Source organism: Chiroxiphia lanceolata, chromosome 7 (assembly GCF_009829145.1).
Source record: "Chiroxiphia lanceolata isolate bChiLan1 chromosome 7, bChiLan1.pri, whole genome shotgun sequence".
Taxonomy (NCBI): Eukaryota; Metazoa; Chordata; class Aves; order Passeriformes; family Pipridae; genus Chiroxiphia; species Chiroxiphia lanceolata.
In genome coordinates this window covers 30,496,066-30,522,865 of record NC_045643.1, presented here as the reverse complement: position 1 = coordinate 30,522,865, position 26,800 = coordinate 30,496,066, and the positions used below count along the sequence as shown (strand labels likewise).

General features: G+C 44.5%; 2 protein-coding genes across 4 annotated transcripts; one reads left to right on the top strand and one right to left on the bottom strand.

The window, feature by feature from the left end:
- On the top strand, positions 1-12,416 carry TMEM37 (transmembrane protein 37). 3 transcript variants are annotated; one of them, XR_004358160.1, is made up of 3 exons: positions 1-67; positions 905-2,459; positions 12,405-12,416. XR_004358160.1 is itself a non-coding variant. In XM_032694039.1 (2 exons), exons 1-2 carry the CDS (start codon positions 47-49, stop codon positions 1,475-1,477), a joined length of 594 nt encoding a protein of 197 aa, XP_032549930.1. In that variant the 5' UTR covers positions 1-46; the 3' UTR covers positions 1,478-4,175. The 3 variants fall into 3 exon arrangements, 1 of the variants encoding a protein (XP_032549930.1); XR_004358159.1 differs by lacking the exon at positions 12,405-12,416 and adding an exon at positions 12,276-12,285; XM_032694039.1 differs by lacking the exon at positions 12,405-12,416 and having other exon boundaries at positions 905-4,175.
- On the bottom strand, positions 8,180-26,800 carry SCTR (secretin receptor). The gene is made up of 13 exons (XM_032694046.1): positions 26,728-26,800; positions 23,837-23,963; positions 19,705-19,815; positions 15,669-15,772; positions 15,280-15,377; positions 14,162-14,294; positions 13,191-13,344; positions 13,041-13,101; positions 12,430-12,499; positions 9,820-9,911; positions 9,600-9,738; positions 9,387-9,428; positions 8,180-8,421 (listed from the first exon to the last, which is right to left on the bottom strand). Exons 1-13 carry the CDS (start codon positions 26,770-26,772, stop codon positions 8,245-8,247), a joined length of 1,353 nt encoding a protein of 450 aa, XP_032549937.1. The 5' UTR covers positions 26,773-26,800; the 3' UTR covers positions 8,180-8,244.

Below are 26,800 nucleotides of genomic sequence, written 5' to 3'. Positions count from 1 at the left end.
GAGCAGCGGCCGGAGCCCGCCCACGTCTTTCGGTGCCGCCGGCAGCATGACGGCCATCGGGGTGCAGGTACGTCTGTCTGTCTGTCTGTCCGTCTGCCGCCGGGGCTGCGCATCGCCCCGCCGCGGGGATGGCGGGGCTCCATCTCGTCCCCGCGCGGCCGGGGTCGCTACGGCCCTTCCCGTAGCAGTGGGGACGCAGCCGGCCGGATCCCCCCACATCCCTCCTTCCCGGGTCCGCGGCTCTCCCCTCCCCTCCCCGCCGCACGTGGCTCTGCGAGCCCCGCCGCCCGCCGTGCGGGGATGGAAGGGGCTTCGGGCGCTTGGCTTGACTTTGCATTAAATCTCGGGCCCCCGTTGGAGAGTTTCAGTGAGGAGGGGGCGTGTGTTGCACACGCGGCTCCGCGGGGGCTGCAGCAGGAGACCCTCTCAAGCCCCGGGGCAGCTGAGCCTCTCTCCCCCCGGGTGAGAAGAGACTCGCTTGTTGCAGCCCAGGAGGACAGTACTCGGAACTGAGAGCACCTCCGTCCCGCTGCTGCTGCCTTCTCCGTCCCAGCCACCGGCCTCCATCCTCTTAGGGATTTCCTCCAGCCCTAGAGCAGGAGGCTGTGCCGTGGGACCGCGGAGCAGGGATCTTGCTCAGGCCAGAGCCTTTGTGATCCTGGTCCCGGGCCTTGACGTGGGAGCATTGTTCGTGAAGCCAAGCAACCAGGAGAGCTTCACCCACCCTTCCTTTCTGCTGGGTACAGCCTGTAACTGCATTGCTTTCCCTTGTGAGAAGAGGTTTGATGTGCGCAAGTAAATATTTTCAAATACTGAATCCCGCAGCTTTGTCCCTCTGCCTTTGTTTCACCCTGAAGTAGCACTGTTAACTCTGTTTTGTTTCTTCCCCCCACTCTCCTTTCAGGCGCAGCAGCTGCTGGCGCACCGGAGACCACAGAAATCCTTCTTTGAGACACTCATCAGGAGCCTGATCATCCTGTGTGTAGCGATAGCAGTGGTCTTGTCATCCATCTCCATCTGTGATGGCCGCTGGCTCTTTGCAAGGGGGCAGCTCTTTGGACTGTGGCACTTCTGCACGGTTGGCAACGACAGCGTCCTGAAGTGTGTCACTGACCTCAGCCTGGCCCAGGTGGAGGGGCTGAGTGTGGGGGTGATTCCCATAAGAAGCATGGTGTCCTTTGCTGTTGTGGTTGCCATATTTGGCCTAGAGCTGCTGATGGTGTCCCAAGTCTGTGATGATGCCAATGCGAGGCGGAAGTGGGCAATGGGCTCAGTTTTCATCCTTGTCTCTTTTTTGCTGTCGGCCACTGGCGTTCTGAGCTTCTCCATCCTTGTGAAGGATCACCTCACCTTCACGGGCTTCACGCTGACATACTGGTGTGAGTTCATTGCTGCCTTCCTCTTCTTCCTCAACGGGATCAGCGGACTTCACATCAACAGCCTCACACACCTCAGGAATGGGGTAGGCAAAATCTAGATGCGAAGGAGGTACCTCTGCCTTTGTGTAAGCAGCTTTGCCAATTAGACTGTAAAAAAGAGAGTCTAATGAAGTTTGAAAAGGATACCCTGTCTTAATTTGTGTACAAGGAGGGAAAGTATGAGTCAGTCTTGGCACCTGTGGAAGACCTATCCACCCGCTGTGCAACACCCGCAAAGCAGAGACTGGGACTGGCTGCCATTGTGATGTGGTTTTCTGGAGAAGTGGATTAAAGCCAAGGGCATCCTGTTAAACATGCAGAGATGTGGAAGACTCTGATCTATCACACGTGTGCTGTTCTGAGGCTTACACAACACCCGTACTGCTCTGGGTTTGGCGTTGCTGTGCTTTTCTTCATGTTCTGAAGCCTGTGAAGAGTGTGACACAACTGTGGTGTGTTTCATGGGTTTGTTCTGTCGTCTGGGACAGAGGATTTATGCCTGGCCATGATCACTGGCATGAAGTATTGAAATTCTTCACTGGATCTAGCTCCTCCATTTTTCTTTCAAAAGAGAAGGCACACAGACCTTGATATAGTCATATGTTTTGGGTTTTGTTGGTGTGTTCCTTGTATCTGTCCCTTTCTCGGTCAGTTTTTGGGGTCCACTTCAAACAGAGGTGCTGATTTGGGGTTAGGGGAAGGCACTGGGTGATGCAGGGGTACAGGGAAGGATTGTGATGCTTTCCTCAGGCAGCAGTGCATGTTCCTGTGCTTGTGGCCTCTCCCTACTGTCATCACTCTTCTGCCACACCTAAAGGACACGTGCCAATTGGTCACCCAGACTGGCTCCCTCACAGCCCTTGCAAAGTTCATGGTAACAGGGCAATGCTCTTGATTTCTTTTTTTACCTCTTTGGGGCAAGAGGAACAAGCTCTGCAGGGGCTTCCTGTGGCGGTGTGGCTGGGCAAACCATACTGAGACCACTGTACCTTCTGGGGCGTGTTTTGGTTGTCAGGGTGTCCACTGGAGCAGTAGCTGAGAGTCTCCGGTAGCATTTCTTATGGGAAGAGAAAGCTCTAAATCGTCCTGACCAGACCAAGTCCTTTTCTTCCCCTGACTAACAGCCTGGGAGGAGAAGAGCCCATGATTGCCTAAGGAGGGGCTAATGGGTGCAGCTCTAATCTGTCACAGCTGGTGGAAATACAGAGAGAGCTGGCCAAAATCATATTAAGGCTGGTCTTCCTCCTGCCAATGTCTCAGTCAAGATCTCTATAATTGCTACAGCTTTGAAGTTGCCCATGGTGTCTTATGCAATAGGAGAGAAGACCTCAGAGGTTGGTAGCCCCATGTGTCCTCCCTGTCCACCATACAGCATTTGGATGCCCGCGGATATAAATGTCTTCAGAGTATTTCAGGGTTTCTGGTTTACTGTTTATCTTGTATCCACTGGCAAAGCTGCTTGTATTTTTGTTTTAGAACAAATGTTTCTACATGTTCATCCCTATAGCTTGTGTGATAGCTATTGAGCAAGGCTTTAATTTCCTGTGCAACAAGTTTGACACAGTTTTTTACCTGAAACAAAAGCATCGTAGCACAGAGGCCAAGAAGGCTGTGTAGGTGAGCCATGAGTAAACAGTTTTGTCTTTGAAAGCTCAGTCTTAAGCTGTGCCTGAGCTGAATGTACCACACTTGATGAATGTGCTTCTGTGGACTCTCTTGCCTTCATGAGGACAGCATCCATTCCTTTTTGGATTTCTGTAACTTAAGACAACACTCCTAAGCCTGTTTTTGTAATGCAGTTTCAGACCTGGCTTGCTCTGGACAGTGCCAGTTGTACTTCTGTTATGTGAATCTACTTGTCTTTCTGTCAGGAATTACTCAGAGAGCTCCTGAAGCTCTTGTAATGTTTGGGGCTTTGTTGGGGTTTCTTGACCCTCTGTGCCTTTAACCTGCCTCTGGAAAATTGCACTGTGACTGTGTTTGTGAAGTTGCATTTGATTTGCTGAACTGCACTGTCGAAGACGTGCTGGTGGGCTGAACATGCAGATGCTTGCATAAACCAGTGCTGTTGGCTTTAGCAGAGCCACTTAGGCCAGAGAGATCCTGCAAGGTCTGGTCCCAAGGTGTTGTCACTTCGATGTTAGCAGATGTTAAGAATACCTTAACTAACCAGTGATTCAGGTGTGTTGCCTATGGGCCCTCATGCCAGGCAGGACAGTTCCTCTGCATGAGGTTAAGGGTGTCCATGGCTTGTCTAGAAACACGGATGTAACTTCAGAGTGCCACTTTGGTGACATCCAAAACTGGAAATCAGCTCTGCATGTACATTCCTTTGTGCTGGTGGGAGGCTGTGCCCCCATCCCTTTCCCTGGAAGGCAGCCATAGCCAGACTGAGTTCCAGGCTGGTGCCTCCCGTTTGGGTTGGAGGGAGGCAGTGGACAATTGGCCATTGAGTTCATCCTTGATGTGGTGCAATTGTGAATGATTTTAGGATGCTCTCTACTAGCTGAAGAAGAGGCCTTTTGTATGCTTTTTTTCCGACTGGTTTTGTGTAGTACTGCTTGACTTAATTATGCTGGGAGAAGAAGCATTTTGACAGCTAAATATTACAAAACAAGGTTGATTGTCTTGGAGGCATCCTTATATACAGCAACCTGTGCAGCAGCATGTCACTGTTCATTTTCTGAAGGCTGTGGAAGTTCCAAGAAATATTCCTAAAGTTTCTTAAATAAATTTTATTTGAAATAAGAACTGTAATTCTCTCTTTTGATATTCAGATATCGGGGTGCAGATTTAAGGAGATGATTGGGGTTTTACATAATCTCCCAGGCACTGTTCTGTTTTTGTGTACGCAGCTAGACTGATGAAGAAATGACTGCCTGGCACTTTGCCAAGCTCTGACCAAGGGAACTGAGGCCACTGCACACTCCCCTCTCCTTTTCCCTCCAGTGTGTCTGCACCAACCCAAGCAGCCAGCATTGCTTTCGTGTCTTGCAAAACAAGAGGAGCAGTCAGCTGTGCTGCTTCGTGGGAACTGGAGATAACCTTCTAGGCTCTTAATGATTTCCTGCTGTTGCATGTGCTCTGTTTACCAGCTAAAGAGCTCTTTCCTGTGTCCTTCACCTTCCTTTTCCCACACTGCACCCCATGTCTGAAGCATCTTTTCCCCAGCTCCGATTATTTGGCGTGCAGAAGTGGTATCTGAGTACAAATATATTTATGCATTTTTCTCTGAGCTCATTGTACTGACAGGTTTAGTTAAACGTCGGGAAAACAGAATCCCAGCTATGCCACTGAATTAGTTTATATAATCTCAAGTTAATTAGCACCTGGTGTTCTCTTTCCAACAGGAGAGGTCATTGGCCTGTCTCAGACAGTTTAACATCTCTTAAAAGCAAGTAATGAACATCACTTCTTGTTAATGAGTCATTTAGGCTTAGTTACTAACTTTAATTGGAACCTTGTGCACAAGCTTGTGGATAAGAAAAAGGAAATAACAGTACAGGGTGTGCTAGCTCGGGAGGTGTCCTGCCTGCACTGTATTTTCATAGAATCACAGAATGGTTAAGGTTGGAAGGGACCACTTGGAGGTCATCTAGTCCAGTCTCTGTGCTCAAGCAAGGTTCCCTAGAGCATGTTATTGTGATTTTGATTATGTTTACAGTACCTTCTTCAGCTGTGGTTGGAGGGACACCTGGAATGGGATTGAGCCTTGCTTGCTTTTGCAAGTCAAGGGAACGTGCTCAGAGGAAGATTACTGTCCTCAGCTGCCTTCTCTTTCCCTCTGCTGAAGCCTATTGTAAGCAGATAATGGCCCTTCTCAGCCTTCCAGGTCAGCTTGCAGATGCAAGAAGGGCCTCATTTCTGAGTGAAAACAAGGCCTGCCCCAGGCAGTGTCCTGGAAGGGGTGTTGCCTGAATTCCTGGGGCCTCAGCTTCACTTGTATTCACCCCATCTGAAACAGTCCATTTCAGCTCCCCTGTACTGAAGCATTGCACAACGTAATTATTCACGGCACAACTACTGTTTTTTGCTTCTGATAGTTTTGCTGGGAATTTCCTTGTTGCCATGTTTGGAGAGAAAATACATTAATCACTTCTTCTTAAATTCATTAGCTCTTAGTCTGCTGATGCTCAGGCTGCTGGAGTTGCTGCCTGCCCTACTGGCTTGCAGAGGGACAACTGGCTCCTCAGGGGACCTGGAATAGATAGCCAGAGGCTGTCACTGCTGTCCCTGAACAATGACAACGACTTGAGAGAAAGGTGGTACTCAGGCCCTATTTACTGCTAAAACCCACCTGCTTTACATTGAATACTCAAGAGCAAGTGTAATGAATGAAAGGGAAGCTGGTGAACTCTGAATATGTTGTTTGTGTTCAGCCTGTGTGCCTCTACCTCCTGCTTTTTGCACTGCTTGCTGAGATTTATTTTCCTGTTCCTTTTCATCTGCTTATAAACATGTCAGTGTTCCCAGAGCTACTTAGCTCTTTTCTCTGGTATCCTTCAGCATAGTTAAATAAACAAGATGCTCAGCAGGGCAGGGAGCTTTTGCACTGCCTGCAGGAGATGGGGGAGGTGAGAACCCAGTCCACTGTGGTGGTATTTGGCAGCAGTTTCCAAGGCCCAGGTGGAACCAGGACAAGGTCACAACATAGTAACTCCTAATGCTGCCTGCTTCTGGCTCCTTCCTGAGTGGACAGGCTCTTTCCAAAGAGCTGAGGACTCTGAATGCCAGCTGACATCCAACAGTTTTTGTGGAAGCTCAGCTCTTCACACAAACCAGGCCTGTCCTCAATGCCTGAAGCAAAACGTGTAATACAGAATCTGGGAATAATTCCTTTTTTTTTTTTTTTTTGTTACTTCAGGCGAGACAAATAAAACCAAAATGGCCATGTAAAACAATAGCTTATGCTAAAACTTCTTTTCTTAAATGCAAAAGACCAGTATTTTATTGTGGGACATGTGGTTTGTTCCTGTTTCACCAGGGTCCTGTACAAATATGTATCAAGCTCAGCCTGGGCTCCCCCCAAACTTGTGCTGGTCTTAACTACATACTGCAGGGCTGAGCTCTTACATTGGCTTGTGGGAGGGCCAATAATTGCATCAGATCTAATTAATTACATGTTATTGAATCTCTGAATCTATATTTCTTCATTTATGCCAGAAGGAGGCACTTGCATTTAAAACAAACAGCTGCTTTAGCTTGATTGATGAATGTTTAATTCTCAGACAGGGAACATACAAGTTGTCTCATTCTTCTTAGTCGCATTCGTAGGCCAGAGAGAAAATTAAGGTTATATGTTTTCAGAAGTATCTGACTTGCTAAATGCGCTGGGACAGAGTGAACTCCCGAGAAGGTTGGAGGCTCTACTTGAGTCAGCAAAAATGAGATCTTTTACTTAAACATTTATGGAGGGGCTTTTACTTCTCCCTTGGTCACAGGACTGATCCTGCTTCTGCTCTTCCTTCCCCTTGTTTTGGCTGAGTTTTAAAGGACAAAGTCAACTTGAAAGCTTGCTACTTCGAAAAAAAATTTCCTGAATAATGTCAGTTTCAAACAGTGCTAATAGCACTCAAAAACCTGCTTGTATACAGGTTATTTAACCTTGAATGCATCCTTTGAACTTCTCTGCTTGTTTGCCTTCTGATAAAATGGCAGAAGCCTACCATGTAGGCATTTGGTGTGATTAAAAGCTTGTTAGGGCAGTTTTGGCAGAGGGGGTTGGGAAATGCCGCTCAGCATTGGACATACCGTGAATGTTTTGTCAATGTCTTTAGATGATCGGGAGGAGGGAGAAGTGATAAACACCTATGCTTTCCATTCAGTCATCTTTGCCCTTGAAGAAACCCAGCCAAAAATTGCCCCAACTAAGAAACTGCAGATACAAAATCAAGTAGGAGACTTGGTTGCATTTGTTGGACAACTATTTTATCCTTTTCCCATTTAAACCAGGAAATTTCTTGTTTATGTCCTTTAGAACATAAAGCTGTAATAGCTCCAGTACCTTGTGACAGCATATTACATTGCACAGTCTTGCAGATTTCAGCACACTGGGTGATTGTAGACTCTAAAGAGATTTTTGGTAGCCAATATGGTATTTTTTTTCACCAGACAGGTTCTACTGTCCATTTCAATTGAGTTTTAAACATCTCAAGTACTTTCATTTCTTCCCTTCAAAGACAAAATGGACCAGTCTCAGAGGTACAAACACAATAGGAATGAGCTATCTTTCTGAAGTTTTTTTGGCCACTCTTGGAATATGCAATAACAGCTTTTTTACCATTTCAAAATGATGCAAATATCTGAATTGAACCACTGTTGTTTCCGAGGTCTCTACTGTTAAAAGAGGCAAAGGAAGAAAGCTTTGAACCTTGGTAAATTTTAGGTATGTGTTAATTTTGCATTTCAAACCCACAGGCTGTGTTTAAGGATGACATGTAACCTTCGTCATTTAAAATTGAATGTCCTCCCAGCTTCCACAGCAGAAGAAGTGGAGAACAACTAAAATTCACCAGCCTGGATTAGCCTAGAAGCTGTTGGAGAGCCACATGGAAAATGAAAGGTCACATTTAAGGTGGAAATAGCAGCTGAAAAATACTGATGTGGAAAGAAACACAAATTACTGTGGCCAGAAACTCAAGAAAGAGTTTTGGCCCATTTTGCTTTGCAAAATAACTGTGGTGCTACACAGGATATACATGAACAGATGTGCTTCAAGAACTGTTGACCTACAGCCAAGTCCTGCTTTTGGACAAGACTCCCAGCTCAGCCCATGGGACTTAGCCATGTGTATCTGAGCATGGAGGTATCCTCCAGGCATACAGTGTTAAAGCACGCTTGATCTTTGGAGGGTTTCTCTCCTGTGCTCTGGTGGGCTCGACCTCACCATGTGCATCTCTTGAGTCAAGCCGCTTCCTCCGTTACTCGCTGAGGTGCTGAGATGCTGACGCAAGTGTTTGCTTAAATGCCACTGCCTCCATTTTCTCTGAACTTCCAGCTGAACCTAGGTAGAAAGGTCACAAAATAGTTCAGCTGGTTTATCTTGGAGGCCTGCACTGCGGAGAGCAGTGTAACAGGAAAAGGAGAGCAGGCTACCTGTGCCAAGGCTTAGGTTTATTTATTTGACCCTCAGTTTAAGAGGTTAGGGGAGGGCCTGTTTCTTGAGGCTTCCAGTGATACTGTTGCTGCAGCCACACAGTTTTCTATTTAATTGCAGGTGAAACAGTCCGCAGAACCTAGCTGGCCTGAGTAAGTGTTTGGTTTAGATTTTTTCAGAATTTTATTTTAACTTATAAAAACAGGACATTTTGGCACTCTGAGGTAAAATAATTAAAAAAAAGGGCAGATTTTATTTTCAAAACAACCTTTTCTGAACCCTGTTAAAGGATTGGTCAGAGTATTTCAAACCCCTCCTTCATTTCAAAGTGACTTTTTCTTCTTAGGCAATGGTTTAGGATTTCAGAGTGCAAGAAGCCTGGGAGTTATCCTGAAACTACAAAGGAAATGGTCCCTCTACCAAAAGCTTTAGCTTATGAGAATACTGATGAATTTGGACTGGATATAGCTCTTGATAAATTCCCTCCCAAGGATCAAGCAAAGAAAACAGCCATGGGATGACAGGTAATAGCACCATACATCAGAAACAGCTGGTTGTCAGTGTGACTGTGTGCAGGATGATGCTCCCACCCTCCATTCCCAGACAGTAAAAATGCTATCTGATTCATGAAAGGGTTGCAATAGTTGAGAGATGAAGTTTGCATCTCTCATTACATAGAGAGAAGTAATTACTCTTAGCATTGGCATACAGTTACTTAGGCTTGCCAGGTCCAGGAGGTATTTCATGAGTGATGTTAGGTAGCTGGGAAGAAAACCCTCAGATAAAACATGTCATTCTTTGGGGAATGTATCCCACTGATTAATGAGGCATGCTTCAGCAATAAAAAGGAATGTTATACACCCAAAACTCACCTCACCATTAAGAAAACAATAAAGTACGGCCACAACAAAGCCCTAAAAGATAAAAAAGAAGTGGTCACAGAACTGCAGTTCCAGCTTTTGAATGGGGATGAGGCATCTCAAGGGAAATCAGACAGCTTGGCTTTGCCACTGGAACTCTGCTCTGTTGTGGGGTTAGATGTTCTGCCTCTTACTTTAAAGAAATAATAGCTTGTCAGATATTACCTGGAATGATCCAAGAGCCAATTCAAAAAACAACTGAATTTCCACTGTGCCGCTGCTTGCATCTTCAGGGAAAAAAGCAAAGATGATGTAGTGAACCCCAAAGAGAGGGATGAGAAGGAGCGTTGACTTTGCAAGTCTCCTGAGAATGAAAACAGGGGAAGCTGGTGTAGAAGGAGCAAGAAGAGCTCAGGTGGACTTACATGGCATGTAGGGGACATACTTGTATTGGTTGAAATCACTGCTCCGTCTTTCAGGTGAGCTGAGCTTCCTCATCAAGATTCTTAAAATGTTGACAAAGAGAATGAAATTAATCTGAAAAGAAAATAAAAAAGGTAAGAATGCAGAAACAAAACACAAGCAGTATCCACTTATGTAACTGCCAGCTATCAGCAGAGCCAGTTTGGGGTGTTTGGGCAAAGCAGGCAGAAATAGTGTCCATGTCCACATCCCACTCTCTGTCCCTGCCTCTCCAGCCTGCCTGGCCAGCCTGGGCTTGGGTGCTAGCTGCTTTCCCTGCCTGTTTGCTGTAGCTTTAGTTCTGGGCATGATCAGGGCTTATTATCCAGGCAAATCACCAACGGGAAGGGAGGCCAGGTGCATTAGTAGGATCTCTTCTGGCTGTGGAGTTCAGACACAACCCACTTTGTTGCTAGCAAAGGGGCAGCATGGGAGCTATCACTTGCTAACTGGGACTACAAGTGCCAGTTGTTTCCTGCCAAGAGACTCAGCATGATTTGGGATCATGGAGGCAAAGTAGTTAAAAGTGGGGAGAGGAGAGAGTTGACACTGGAGTTCTTCCTTTTGCATTTTCCCCCTCTCCAAGGGTGGATATCAGGTAGAAATGCTGCTCTGCTGCTCAGTTTGGGTGAAGATGAGGCAATAGCTGTTTCTGCTCGTTTGACCCTCAGGCAAAGAGTGGGAGTTGCAAGGAAGGCACAGCCTGGGGTTGATCTTGCACAGCCCCAGACCTGCACCCCTTTTGCAACATCCTGCACCACGTCAGGCCCTTAACCCTTCCCTGTGCCTGGAAACACCATCCCAGAAGTGCATTCCTCTGTGGACATTGAAGCAGGGCTCTGGGCTATCAGGTTTCCCTAAAAGAAGCAGGTCCATTGGAGATGGGACAGACCCAGGAAGTCTCTGGGTTCCCTAAAATTATTGGATGGAAAGAGAACAAGTGTGGCTACATGGGTGTCTAGAGAAGGCTGGAAGTTTGGGGAAGCTGGGAAAGGATGAGGAAAGCAGTAGAGCTGGGAGGAGGTGGGGGTTGAGAGCATGAAGGAAAGACCAAAGTGTTTCAGGGGTTTGGGGAGGAAAAGGAGGTTTAGGTCTGGGGATTCCGGGGGTTTTAACCCATTAGGCCAGGCTCCAGCCGTGTAGGCTGAGCAAGACTTTTCCTTGATGAAAACCACAGGGGAAGGGAGAGCAGGGGATTCCTGCCGGGAGGAATTGCCCGAGGGTAGCACAGGAATGAGCTTGAGCCTGAGAGCACAAAGGTGTTTACTGGTGCTGTTTTTCTGCCCTTTGAACTCCTGAAGGCTGTAAGGAATACAGAGATTAGATCTGTGTTCTTAAGAACTAGCTGTTTGTTTGGTTATGGGCTTGAGTAAAGCCTCTTTTTGGGTAAAGAGGCAGTCATGTAGGTGGCTCCTGCCTTCTGTGGCTAAACTAGACATGATCAGCATTCGGAGGGAAGTGAGAAGGCAATAGCAGGTGGTGGCCGCCAAAAGATAAACTAAGATTGTGCTTTTTGTCTTGCAGAATGCCTGGGTCTTGTTGACATTTAAATATTGCCGAGTGGCTCCTAGGGTGAGGGTTGTTTCATTAAGAAAAATAAATGGCATGGCCTCCTTAAGTTGATCCCATATCACTTGTGCAGTCTTGTGGAGTTGCAGGATTTCTCACTGGTAAACCAGAGCAGAACTTTAACCCACCATCTCTGCTACCTGGGTTTCTGAGGGTGTACAAGTGTTTCAGTTTGTGTTTTGCAAACATAATGGTTCTTACAGGCAATGCAAAAACCTCAGCCTGCTCTTGGGTTCTCGCTCAGACTGTCAGCAGGTTACTTAAGACCAACCAGCAGTTCACATGTTTCTGGACTAGGGCTTCAGACAGGTCATTGCAGCATGGTCTGACCCAGAGCATCTCCACTGGGCAGAACAGCAGCTCCAGCCCCTTAGTGCCTAAGTCTCTGAAGGTGAGCACCAGCAAATATTCAACCACAGCCGCTGAGTATTATGTGTACCAAACTGGTCTTGCCATCACTACTGGACAGGTTTACACTGAGTTTCATGCCTGTGCCTTAATTCACTGAGCAATGCCATTATAGTATAATTGCTGTCCACTGATATGTGGACTGTGCAGTCTGTGAGTTGTTTTCATTGCTTAAAACAAAAGACAGTGGTCATGTAAGGCAAGTTGGTTTTGTTTTTGCTGAGAGGGACATTGACCAGGACACATAAAGGCACTTGTACGGAAATGTACAGCCACTCGTTCCTCCTCTGGAGCCTTCCTTGAAACAGTCCAAAACAAGCTTCCACAAGCCAGCCAAGTTCATATGCAATCAACAGGATGTGGAAACCTGATCTTCTTCAGGCTCTTGCTTCTTGGGAGGACACTCTAGCTTTCCCTGTGAACTTAGCTTTGGGGCATTAGTGACTAAGTCCTGCTGAGCAGAAGCTGCTTAAGCAGTAATTTATGTCACACCAGTTCAGACACATGTCTAAGATCGGTTCATTAACACACTTCTAAAGCATGTTGAGTAGATGATCTCTGACTTTACAGTATTTGAAAATACAGTTTGAGTCTGCTTGTCCCAGAAAAGACTTACAAAAATAGACAAAACTATGGGGCCTCTAATGATCCACCAGGTATTGGCATTAGTGTTAATGTCCCAACACCTGTAAAAATAGAAGAGAAGGTGCAGTCAGTTATCAAAACACTGGTGTCTTTTCAAAGAGGTTTAGTCTGTTTTGCACCTCAGATAGGCCCCTATTCCCTTCTCTATAAAATTAATTTCCCGTTCTCACTTAGTGGTACAACATATCTTACAGAAAACTGTCCACCTGCACTGGACAGCAGTTTGACCTTCTCATAAAGTACAAACACTGTTCAAAATTTTGGAAGGGAGAAAGATAAAGGAACAAAGTTTCACCATTCAAAAAGTCAAATACAGATACTGAAAACATCATGGGCTGAATTCATACTTGAAAGCTACCTTCTACCCTTAAAAAATGCTGAAATGGAATTTGATGTATTTCCTCAGGTTGCTCAGCTACTCCCACCCACACTAGGATCCAGGCTCCCAGCAGAGCGGGATGCTGGTTGATTGATTTACTTGGCTGTCAGCAGTTAGAAATGAGCAGGATCCCATGGAACAGCCTGCACAGAGGCTGCATGCTCTCCCTGGTTTGCCAGCTTCCTCCCCTCCATACAACTTACCCAATATTTTCATGGAGCTGCCTGGCAGTCGCCCATGCAGCCACAAACACGGTTGGGGCACCTGCAGTGGGAAAAGCTAGTTACTGCTTCAGGAGTCCATCCCAAAGGCAAAACAAACTCAGTTATTCTCACTGAAGGGAGAACCAGTACCCCATCCGAGGACAATGAACCACCAGAGGAACTTCCTTTCCGAGAAGAAAGAAATAACCAGGAGAGTGTGGAGGTACAGTCCCTCCACGAGGAGCCAGCTGTAGTTAGACATGATGCAATACTGAAAGAAGACCATGGTGAGCTTGCAGCCAGCCTGAGGAAAGAGATGATAATTAGCTTTTGCCTGGGTTTGTATCTACCTTCTAACAGAGAGAGCGAGCTGTAAATTAATCTTGGCAAATAGAGATTTTATAGCAATTAGGGAACTAAATGGGTGTCCTCGAGACAAGCATTCACATGACAAGAAAGCAGGGCTGGAACTGCTAAGTGCATTAATCAACTGCCTCACTAGAAGAACTGAATGTGTTATGGGCACATGGATTCAGATTACTGTTTCAGAGGAGTTTCACTATTACTGCCTTCTTAGTATCAGTAACATTAATATCACCTTAGAGAAGCATGTAAATGTATCTATCAATCTTTTTTTCCCCAAGAAAAACAGTTGCTAAAGACAAATTAAAATGTGCTCAAAATGTTCTTTTTCAGCAACAGAAATCCAGCAAAACTGGTGTGTTAAAACCAAACAAGCTTACATTTGTTTCTCTCCGTAATTCTTATCTTTTAGTTTAAAGCATTGACCGTCATCTCCAGTGTTGCTCACCCCTCTGCACGCCCAAATTTTCAAAATATTTTGCAGCCAGTAAAAAGAAAAAGGCAAAAGCATTTCAGAATTTGGAAGGTTCCTTTCCCAGACTCTCTGAGTGCAAACCCCTATCAGGTCTCACGCTGAAGTGTAAGTCAGCAATATTTAATGTGTTCTCGGAGAAGGGGCAGAGTATACCTCTCTTCTCCCATAACCCCTCATGATGAATGCAAAGCTGGGATGGAGATTTCCTTTCCTGTTCACTAGATCCTGCTAGGATCCTGCTGGGAGACTGAGGGGTGGAGCAAGCTGGAAGGCAGAGGGTTACCGTCTGTGCCCCACAGTAATTTATGTCTTCGGAGGAAAACAAAACGGCATCCTTGATGAAGTTGGATGAGGCTCGCAAAATGAACGATGTGAAGAGATGCATGTGGATGTAGTTCCTTGTGCAGCGAAGTCTTCTGTGAAAAAAAGAGAGAGAGATCCTGTGAAGTGACATTCCTTGCCAGTGTGGGGAGCCTGTGACTGTAAACAGCAGGTTTCAATCCTTAGTACTGCTAAACTGACAAATGAAGAACAGTGTTGTTCTGTCTGTGAAAGAAAGAAAGAAAGGCTAATACATCTCCCAAGAGGAATATCCTAGGGAAGACCTTAAAAAGCTGCAGTCACATCTGCTCCACTCAGGTACTAAAACAAGCTGTACCTTGCCAGAAAAATTGTGATTTCATGCCAATATGCTTGTTCTAGCCTCCCTCCCTCTTTCTGGAGCAACACAAACCCAAGGTGTTTATTCATACCTGGGTGAATTTATTTATTCTGCCAGCACAGTTCACTTGTGCCTGCAATGTTTTCTGTACTAAATCACCACATAATCTGTGTCTGGAGTCCGTGGAGCCTGAATATAAATTTTCAAAGTATTTGGGTTTCCTTCTACCCAGACATGCTGCCCTGACATTTACTGTAAGGGAAATTAATGTCTCTGAATAAGCAGCACAGTACAAATTCCAGGTTACAGGGGTGTGTGAAGATAAGCTGACTGTCAGATTGCTGATAGAAACCTGAAACACCTTGCCAGAAGTCAACACAGTGACACTTAGAGCAAAGTTTTAGCCATAGTCTGAAGCGGAGAAAAGAGCAGCAGGGGGAAAGACGCTCTGCCCAAGGGATGCTGAAGTCATGGGAAGACCTCAGCAGGGAGCTGGTGCAAATGGCATCTGCAACATTCATCCAGCTACATTTTCAAAGAACTGGAGAGCACAATATAATGAGTAGATCTGACATTTTTGGGGAGTCAAAACTCAGAAATAAATTTTGTCACTGATCTCTGTGAAGGTTTTCAGGAATACTTCGGTTTTTAACTTGCCCTCCAAGTCAATTGAAGTATTTGTGTCAGCTGGGATGACCAGAAGTCCTGGCCAAACACAAACCAGAGATGTTTCTCCTCACCTGAAAGAGGCCAGGACCGCTAAGGCTATGATTAGCGTCACGAGGGAGGTGCAGTATCCGACGGTGTACATGGTCTTCAAGGTCATGAAATAGGAACGCTGCAGGGAAACACATAATCACATGTTTACCTTTGTCTGTGGGGTAGAGATTAACCCATGCCAAGAGAAAGGTGTGTCCTCCTATTTAATGACTAAATTTTCTTGTAAAATCAGCTACTGAAATTTTACCCTAAGCAACCTATTCCGATCATTTGCAGGAAGCATTCATGCTGAAAACCACCAATAACAATAACCCCACCTGAGTTATCACAACATCATTCAGTCTCTTAACACGTTCCTCCCCCAGGGCCCCAAAGCAGCAGATCTGTGGTCATGGGCACTCAGACTCACTCTTGCCTCGTTGGTTGTGTCATTGACATTGTAGCCACAAGCAATATCAGGTCTTGGATACGGGTCTGACCAGCCCTCACTTGTACAATTTCTGTAGACAAAACCTGTGTGGTAACAATTAAAAAAAAGACAGAACAAGGTATGACCATTTCCAATTGTATCATTGTTCTCCTCAGGGGTCAGTCACCACAATGTAGGGTTTCTTCAGGAGCCAGGAGAATACATGCCTGCAGGCAGTGCACTCTGCATAGCTGGAGGTGAAATGCAGCTGAGCTAATTCTGTTGATACTTGCCCAGTGTACTTGTGTGGGTCATAATATTGTTTGCCCACTCAGGGATGACTGTGATGGATGTGTTTTTATTAATTGCAACATAAATAATACTGCTCAGTGCATCTGGTGTTTCTTGGCCACTATTCCAAGATCAGCAAACACATGACTTGTTCAATCACAGATTCGTACTCCATGTAAACCTGATATTTTGCTTAATGGTCCCACCTCCTTACTGTGGTTTGTCATGCTCCAAAGGGACAAAGTAACTGTAGATGGTCACAGATTTTTGGTGAGATTTAAATGAAAACTAAAAGGCTTTTCCACATAGCCCATACTGGATATTTTTTTAGACTGTTGATTTCCTTGTTTACTTGGAAATTAAAGGTTACGATGAGTTTACCCTCATTTAAGTTCAACTTCTGAAAGCTGAATGCTTGAGACTAACTGTGTTCCTCACGTCTGTCTTTGGAGAAAAATTGGCATTTGCAGAATCCAAACTCATTTTTCGGGCAGGTATTTGCAGAGGGCAGTTTGTCTGACCCACTTCTGCTGACCTATAGTTTCCTAAAGCAGAGTGAGATGGATCCCCACCAAGTTGAATATGATTGAATAGGATAGTTTCAAACTCATCCATGTGAATGTTTGGTGCTAAAGTGGAAGTGGGAAGTCCTGCCCTACACATCTGACAATCTCATTGGAAGAAAACTACCCTAGCAGGCATGAAGGTTATGTGCTGAGGAGAAGAGAAACTATTCCAAAGAAGTGAAACCACTGCCCAGTGTCCTAATCACATCTATCTATCAGGTAAGAGCCATTGTTAAGAAGCATGGAATGAAATCCTGGCTTTTTTACAGTGATTGCAATGCTAGCAGGGTCTGAGAAGGGACATGAAATCAGCAGCCCTTCTTAGTACAAGCCTTGCCAGAAGGCACAATAAAAGTTTGGGGGTTGCCCACACATTTAGCCACGAGGACTCCAGGGCATCTAGCTCTTGCAAAACATTCCCACAGTGTTGAGGGAACAGAGGGAGATGTATATGCAGCAGTGTTTGGCAATGGTTTATGCTCTTTGGAGCCCTGCTGGGATTGTCAGGACAAAGTGAGGGCTCCTGCTACCTCTGGGCTAATGCTGGTGACCTGACAGCATCTCTGCACTTGGTTTGAACTCACATCTGTAAACCTGTAGGGCACAGCAAACATGCTGAGAACGCTGAGTGGGAAGAGCTCTGGGTGTGTCTGTATCAGACTATTGTTCTGATGCTGTTTTGAACATCTTGTTCCAGCTTAGCATCTTTGAAAGGGCCAGGTTTGCTTTATAAGGCAGGTTTTCTATGCCTGCTGCAATGCAACAACAACAGGAAAGAAACAGCTCTCCCAAACAGTCCTCCCCAGCCTGCCTTGGCACTCAGCAAGGGAGTGGTGTGGTGACAGATTCTCCACTTCAGCATCAACTACTAAGACACAGCATACTTAACCCAGAGCAGAGCATTGTGCTTGCAAACACACCTGTATCTGGTGTTTGCCTGAGGCTGTCCAAGCAGATCAGACAAGAAGGCGTGAAGTTCTGTGTTGGTGTTCGATTTCATTATATGCAAAGCACAGGAGATGATGCCAGGCATGTTATAGGGGTGAGTGGACATGAGCAAAATTTCAGCAGTGCTCCTTGTTTATGGGTGACACACACACTGGGGAAACTGCAGTGTGCCCCACTCAGAGCAGAGCTGGGGTCTGCAGGCTGTTTAAGGATCAGTGCTTGGTGTTTATTGGTACCATGTGAGGCTTTTGAAGTTGCCTAGGCAAAGGGGAACTCTGGCTAAAGAGATGGCTGAGGGAACGGGGCCATCAGATTTGGCTTTCTCTGCCTCTGAGTCCTCACGATTGTCACACCTTCCTTCCTTTCTTGCCTGAGACACAATGTGCAGGTCTGGATGTGAACTTCAGTTGTGTTAATCGGTTCCAGATAATTTTGTTTCTTTGGTTTGTTAGGTGGGAAGGGACCAGACAGTTTGGGCTGCAAACACAAGTCTAGATGTCAGAACAAAACTCAACAGCACAGAGAGCGGGGTTTGGGCAGAGCTCAGAGCCATCTACATGGCTTAACCTATGGGCCTTTGGCATTTGTGGCTGCCCATGTGCTTTGTAAGTGGTCAGGAGAGAAAACTTTTGCTTTTCTTTTGAAGCAAGCAGATTCTTTTTCAAAATTGCTTCAAACAGAGCAATGACCATAGCAGTAATTAAACGCAAGACTCACAAGCCAACCACAGTATAAAGTCAAAGAAGAATGTGGCTATGAGAACGAGGATAAATTATTGCTGACTTTGACCCAAAATGCCAGATGCGGAGGCAGAAATAAGTTGCAAATGCCAATGGACCACATCTTGGGGTTCTATTTTGAACACTGTCTGATTGTTGTTTATCAGAAGTGCTTCAGCTCTCAGCTTCTCGTTAAGGAGGGCAACTAAAGTGTAAGCTGTTAGACTATCTCCAAGATAACGCAGTGAACATTTGAGATGTAATTATGACCTTTGGATGTACAAACTCCTGCTTTCCTCCCTGGTCGGAAGGCCAGAAGCAGGGAGCAGTTCCCTCTAGTGGCCGTACCAGCAGGCCGGTATCCCTACACTAAAGATTTGTGAATGAATGTCAGATGGATGATTTCTTCAGCGATCTGTGCCTTTGTGTAGTTTATTCTTTGTCTTTAAATCAAATTATAGGGCTCAATGGGCAGATACTGTTGGTGTGTACAGAGAGTAGCACGGTATTTATTTTAATCTGAGTGGCTCACGTCTGATTTTATTTAAAGAGCACTAAGTGCTTCTCTTCTGAATTATCTAATCTTTATTAGACAATCTAATACTTTGTCTCCTGTTCCTCCCTTCATAAAATGAATTTGTCTGCTTTTCTGTAAGTACTGGACCTCACTAATCCATGCCCTATAACTCAAGAATGCAAAACTCTCTTCTGATTGGAATCATTAACTCACTAAAGAGAAATGTAAGCACATTTCTTAGGCATTACTCGAAAACTAGAAATTAACAAAAAGCAGGCTTACTTAATAGCTCATCATTACTGTAACCTACAGGGAATAAATTTAATTTCATTTCTAGCTTAAGTCTCAGGAAAAGGACAAGCATTGCTTGAGCTCATCTCAGTTTGACTTGAGTTTTTTTGGTGAGCCATGAAACCTGAGTTTCCATGAGTTTGTGCCACTTTTGTGGAGCCTGTCAGAGTGAAAGGATAAACTCCCAGTGCAGATTTCCTCTTGATAATGGCAAAAAAGGGATCTTTTCTGCCTATTTGGCTGGATGTTTTGCCAAAACTTGTGTGAACTTAATGCTGTGTGAAGTTTTGTCCCCATCAAGCTCAGCTGAGATCATCCACTGGCTCCAAGAGTTATAAAAAGGGGAAAGCAGAAATAAACACAGAATCTAGGTGGAGAAAACCCTTTCCCTTGAGAAACCATGCTAAAAAAACCTGCTTTTCAGGATAGCATTTACTTCCTGTACTTTTTTCCACCTGGCAAAGAAAAAAAAAAAACACTTAAAACATCTTGCTACTATAATTCCAGGCTTTTCCATATTTAACTTAGTGTTGGAAACTGAGCTGCTAACTGACCATTGTTCTTCGAAAGAAGCAGGGACAAAATTTCACTTCAAGTTCAGACCTGACTGTGGCATCTTTGTAAATAAATAAAAAATAAAGTGTTTCATAAATAACAGTTTAATAAAAAACACCTGGGCAGGAAAAACATAATTTTAGTGTTACCTTTTTTCCCAGTCAGCATCTGGAAGAATTCAGGGCAGTGAGCATTGACAGTCTGTCCCACAGTGGATGAAGGCCAGCAACTCATGTTATCCCACATTCCAGCACACCTGCCTGGGGGGGCAACAGTGAAATACCATCAGCATCTCCCAGTGATGTGACACCGTGAAACTCCTTCCCAGAACAAAACACTGTGAAACATCTCCAAGCAATGCAACACCATGCAACATCTCCCCACGACCAAGGCAGCTACAGGAACAAAGGTGCTCAGTACTCTGAAAAGCAAGCTGGATGAGACAGAGCAAGTCCTGCTGAGACCTGTCGAGACCTGGATAGGACAGAATAGGTCCTGCTTGCTTCAAACCAGCCCCAGCAAGCTTCAGACCTGTCCCTTTCTGGTCCTTGACTCCACTGGTCTTTCCTAGACACACAAAGAGCAACTTGAGTCATTATGAACTTCACATCAGGCCCTTGACTACCCATCTGTTTTCTGGAAACTATTGAATGGCCTTGGGAAGATGAAGGAAACCACATGTGAATTTTTTAGCTTGCTTTCAGTCTTTCTAAAGCTTCCACTTTGAGTCACCCTAATGGCTTCCTTACATAATACTTTTGTAAACAGGAAAAAATACAACTTGATGACCCTGCTTGAGCAGGGAGGTTGAACCAAATGACCCACTGTGGTCACTTCCATCCATACTCACTCTGTGATTCTGTGATTCTGTGATTCTGTGACTAGGAGTTTAAACAGCTTCAGAATTATACTGGGGAAAGGACAATGAGGAACAACATCAATGTCATTCTTTTTATCACTGTAAATACTCCTCTCTTTCATTTATGCCAAGGCTGTGCTGATGTGAATAATGCCAACAGACCACTTGCTGGGCTTGGCTGCCTAGATTCACCCTGTTTTCCCCAGTTAGGTGCAAGGGCTGCTTATTTTAAGGATGGTTTTGTCATGGTCCACTCTCACAATCAAGGTGAGAAGGAGAATTTTCCAGTTGCACCCTTGCCCTGGCTGTGTTGCCTTCTGGCAGGGCTGGTAGAGATGCACTAGGGAGCTGATCCAATGGTCAGTGGAGCACAGCATGATGGGGATCTCTACTTGAACATCTTGCTTAGGTGCTGGCATCTGGCATGGATGAATTTTGGCCTGCAGTGCAGAGTGTTAGTAGAGAAGACCTACACTTCATGCTCTTTGTACTACAGAGAAACTGCAATCCTGCCATTTGTTATTTTGCTCTTTTCCAGATATAGGCTGAAATCATTCAGGTTCATTCCCTTTTGCCTCCACTCTCCATCCTTGGTTTTAGCACAGCTTTCACTGTGGGTTTTGTAACAAAATAGGGGAAGAAAAAGGCTGCTGGAGCACGCCAGCACCACTGTATTCCTGGTGTATCCAGACATGTGCTGTCTGCCCCGCACGCTTCCTGAAAGCTGAGGGGAGGAAGTGCTGACCAAGCACCTCCTCAAACACTTCATGTTTTATAAGCCCAGCCTCCCATTAGCCTGACAAAAATATTTACATTTCTAGAAATGCATTGATTTCCTCCACCACGACAGTGCCTGAAAACACAGAGTTGTTCACCTCAGCTCTAGTGTCCTCCCCGTGCCAATGTTTGTAGGACTTGGTAACCATTTACTTCAAAGCAACAGTTTAATGGCAAACAAAACATCACCTTGGGTGATATTTATGCCTTGACATGGTGCGTTGTTTGGGCTATCAAACCTTTGCTAATGCCACTGGCATAAATCCCCCAAATCAGACTCAGTGCACAGGAAAACCTGGCAAAACTACAATGTTGGGGTGGTTTCCATCCAGGAGGAGAAAACAAACCCCAGAGGAGCCATTCCTCCTGCAGCAGGCTTCTTGCCATTCCTCTTGGACCCATCCCTACTACCTAGCTTAAGAGCCTTGGGGTGGAGGCAAAGCACAGCAACCCCTCCCTGACATCCCTGTGCTCTTTGGGATCTACCTAAAGTAGCAAACAGAGCATTCCCTGAGCAGCAATACATGGTGTCACCATGATGAGAGGTCCTGGATCTCTAGTAGCTTCCCTGCCGTGCTCCCAAGAGAATTATCCTGTCTTCACTCATGCACAAAAAAGAGCATAACTGTGACTTGGGTTACTTTAATGTTACACTATGCCCTTTACCAGGCTAATGGTATCACAAGGGCAGAGTCCCTTTTCCCTTATACTGCAGCAGGATAAGAAACACTCAATGCTCAGGTACTTTGTGCCTGATTCACCAGCAATGAACCCTGTGTGTTTGTGCCATCTTCACAGGGATGTGAGCACTGCAGCAGAGATGTGGGTGGGAGCATGGTGGGAACTTGTCCCCTGCTTGCACCAGTCAAAGATTCTGGGGCAGGTGCAGGACAGATGAGGTATGGAAGGTGACCCACACCCTGCAAAGCCACCTTTCTCCCTCCCTGCATGACCCACCAAGGGCGTGCACTGAATCCCAGAATTTTGCTTCTCTCTTCTTCAAACTGAAGTCCCTGTATGGGATTTTCTGCACATGGACTTCAGACATGCAGATACTTAAAGGCTGGAGGTATTTTCAGATGTGTTATGACACAGAATAAAAGTATTACTCCCTAATTTATCCTAGCAAAAAACCCATCTTAGGGTTCAGTAGAATTTTAGGTAGAAGTATCCTGTTAAAAAATTTCTAGTAACGAGAGGCCTCAGGGGAATTTTAAGATGTGGATCCAACTTAAAACTAGATTAAGTCTCTGCTGGGGAGATAGTATTTGACCAAGATAAAATAAGACCATCTGTAAAATGGTACTACCTCCTAATGCTAGTGCTGGTCCATAACTGCACAGTCCTGTGAAGTTTAACTTGTCTGCATCTGTGGAGCTCTGGTGCAAAGGAAACAGTGGAGCCATGTCAGAGGACCAAAGCAGAGAAACAGATAGGTTGACAAACCACCCTCCTCTTTACTGAAGGAAACAAATAATACTGATTTATTCATATCATCAAACTCCTTATAGGCAATGAGACAGATCTGTCTTGTGGAGTATCTGCCATAGGGTACCCTGTCACTGCTACAGGGGCGCAATGCCCTGAAGCTGTGCTCACACTCATCAGTCTACAAGGCTCACAGGGACAAAACAAGATCAGAGAAAAATGCTAAGCATCCTGAGAAACCAGGTGATACATCTTCCCTCTGAGTCCTGCCTTTGGGCCTGGTCACAGTGAAACGGTTCTGTGTCTCCAACACTCTCTCCTAGAGAGGAAGGCTTTGAAACTAAGAAAAAACCTCAACTCTAGCTTATCTCTGGCCAGGACACCCTTCACACAACACATCTCATGGGAGCTCTTTCACTTTTCACACTGGTGAGGACCTTGCCGTGTTATGGTCTGCAGAAGTCCATGAAGTAGTTCAGCTTGTGAGATGCTGTGAATGACACAACCCCATCCTCAGTGCTGATGGCTGGTAATGTACAAAAAATACATACAGTACACCCTGTGAGATGCTGACCCAGCTGCTGCCTGGGTTGACTGACACTCAGTTCATAGGCAAGCTTTAATAATCGCTTGCAGTTATTTCTCTGAGACCCCTTGCACATGAACACACTTGCTCAGCTGTGAAAGGAAAGCTGTCTACATGATGAGGACTCAGTACCACAAAACCTTCCCAGGACAAAATGCTCCTTTATATGATGATAAATCCTCACTAAAGTGCAAGAACTCTGTTATGTGGCAGTATGTTAGAGTAAGGAGGAAGCAATGAGGACCTTCAGGCCATGTGATTTAAATGCTGGCTGCTGGTCTTCATTGATTTTTAAGGCAAATGCAGTTAAGTAAATTTGTGCTTACTGGGGTGACTTTGTAAATTATCCTTGTCCAAGATGTGATGATTGCAATTTGCAAGACCTGGTTGCTGGTGTGTTCCCTAGTTGTGAAGACTGCAGTTGAGCAACTGGATTAGAAGGTTCCTACAACTCTTGCTGTCAGAGTAAGGGGTCAAAATTCCACTCTCAAAGGCTTATAAAACATTTACGTGTTTTTCTGCTCCTAAATGAGAGATGCACACAAAGTGCATGCCTCCTGTGGGAAGGGATGTGAAGGTATCTGAGTTTGAGGCCACCCAGCTCATCTGAGAGCATTCATTCAGCCTTTACCTGAGCTCAGGAGCAGATCATTTTCAGTCGTTCTGTTCTGTGCCTCCTGGGAGAGAGTCTCAGCACACTTTTCTTCCTCCCTTTTCAGGACGCTCAGGAGGTCACAGATAGGTGGAACAGCTTTGATCTACAAATTTTAAAAGCAGTGGAATCACTTTTCCTCTTAAGACTTCTATCATCTCAATAGAATTTTCTTTTTGTGCTCACATTCCCCATGCAAATTTATCAACTGATTGAGGGCAAGATTTCCTTGAAATACAGAAAATTTCCTTGAAATACAGTCAATTTTCATCATTCAGTCTGCATTTTTATAGTAGCAGCAGGCAAGCACAAACTGAGTTTATGTCTTCTCTCTTTTCATGACATTACTGATATTTAGAAAAATGTGTTATTCTGCTAAACTAAGTACATGAGCAGGATGCTCTTCCAAAAGACTGCAGGAACATCCAGGACACTGCTGGAGTCTCTTAGAGTAACAGAGAATTAATTACTCACCCCTGGCAATTTAAACCATAGATCTGACAGGTTATTTTCCTGGGCACAAGTGAGGCAAATATGCCCACTTTTGCAGACCACCCGAGCCTGTTTTACTGCTACTGACCAGTTGCAGAAACCCATTGGAAAGCAGAATCTCACCCAGATTTTCATGAGAACCTAGATGGTAATTTGTCCTGAGGTCATTTTCTCACCTTTCCATCCTCCTTTCTCATAAAATAGTGTCAGTGTTCACTCAATCCTTACGTAACAATTAAATGTGTGTTCATGTTTCATGTAGCTGGACCAAAATAAGTGAATATCAAACTACAGATCATTAAAATTATATATATTGAAAATCATTGCAAAATTATTTGCAGGACAAGGTCCTAGTATCATGCAGAAAAAAAGTACTTTTACCATTTCTATTATTTTATCAGTTTCTATTCTTTTTGACAACAAAAACACTAAATATAAGTGGATTTTCATTATAACAAATTAGATAATTCCTCCCTCATGAATAAACCCAAAAATCTTTATAAATTCTCACTATGGACCTTTTATGTACATATATATATATATATATATATACACGCATACGTATATATACACACATTGAAAAGATTAAAAACCAGTCATCAGGATCTATTAGCTGAAAAGTATCAGATAGAATTTTTTTATGTCCTTTTTTTAGGAAAAGTTAACCCGGCAGCATCATATTCCTACTTAACCTAATCAATCTTGTAGCATTGCTGATCACTTTCAGATTAGATTTGGGATAGAGAACGATCCCTGAAAACCTTGTAATGAGAACTATTACTTTTCTACAATTAAATTTTAGCCTAACAAACATCAGAGACCATATTCCCATTATTTTTGCTAGAATTTTTCTGGGTATTGTGTTTTTGAACCCTTGCTTTCCACAAACATTTTCCCTCAGCCAGTCTTTGCCAACGCTGGCATCCAGCCGGGCAGGCTGGGTGTGAGTGTGCGGATGTTTGCTGAGCGATGTGAAACCCCACTCTGCTGCCAGCTGTGCTCAGTCTCACTCGTGTTTACCATTCACAAGTGGGAGCAAAAAGCCTCCCCCACAGCTGGAAAACGAGGAGGAAACGTGCTGTTTCTATGTCTCTTCCTAAACAGTTCCCTGAAGCAGTTCTGATGTCCTTAACACTTTACCAGCTACTAAAAAGATAATTAACTCTATCCCAGCAAGGCAGGGGACATTTTATGTTTATCTTTATGTTTATCTTTATGTTTAAAGAGAAGGTACCAAACCAATTCCAAATAGAAATAGCTGTGATAACTCAATGTCCAGAACAGGTAAAAAGCTGCAGTTTGTAATATTGATAGCAACAGCCAACAACAGGTTTTAAACTGTGAAATGAATGGATCTAAACACTACTTATTATTTATATTTGCAGCCATAAATTTCACAGCCATTTCATTTGAGAGTAAGTAGGTTTCGTTTAATGAGAGGATTTAAAGAACAAAAGATGCCTGACAGAATCAAAGTAGGTATTTTGAAAGCTAGAAAAAGAACAAACAGAAGGAGGTACTCTTGGTGACACTGTGAGCAATGACATCTATTTACAGAGTCCTTTAGGTAGAACTAAGAATAAGAAACCCAAATTACAAGAAAACCATCACCATCACTATTTTTATTGTAGAAGATGATCAAAAGGCAAAAAGTTTGCAGACTGCATTCACTCTTCAATTAAAATATCTAGGCAGAGCTCAGGTTTTCTCAGAGTTGGAACCAAATCCCCTGCTGGGACAAATAAATTGATCTTTCCATTAGTTGCAATGAAACAGTGATTTGATCCTTCCCTAACTTGTCACATCCAAGCTGGACATATTTCACCCTTTGTTTTATATGCCTTCAAAATCTGAATGAGCTGAGCAGCACCTGGAAATCACAGCCCAGGTTCTGCTGTCCTTCGTGACCAATCTGAGAGCCCAGAGATCAGCAGTGACAATCTACCACAAATCATAAACCTAAAAGAAAGAAACTAAACTTTGTGGGTTAAACATTCTCCCATTTTGAGTCCAGGAAGGCACTGCTAGAGGTGGGCATTGCCCCTTAGGGGTTTGATTGCTGGCATGAATCAGTAAAGCTTCCCTAAATGGTGTCAAATCTTTTTTCCTTCCTCACAGAATCTACTATGTTTACCAAAGCAGGTTAGTAACGTGTTGTCTTTATACAGGTGGGGAAAACTGAGGCATCCAGCACCTAGTCATCTGTGCACTGCCAGTTAGTGCAGGAAGCAGCAGAAATAAGAATAAAATTTTAAAAATCCCAGATTCTGCACAGATCTTTTCAAACAGACACACCACAACTTCATGGAATAGAGGTTCAATTACTCATACAACATGTGATTCCATGCAAATGCAAATAAATAGCTCTGAGCACCTACCGGGACAGTTGAAATCCAGAAGATTATCACCCAGATTGTCCACATAGTCAATGACAGTCTGTTTTCTTCATAC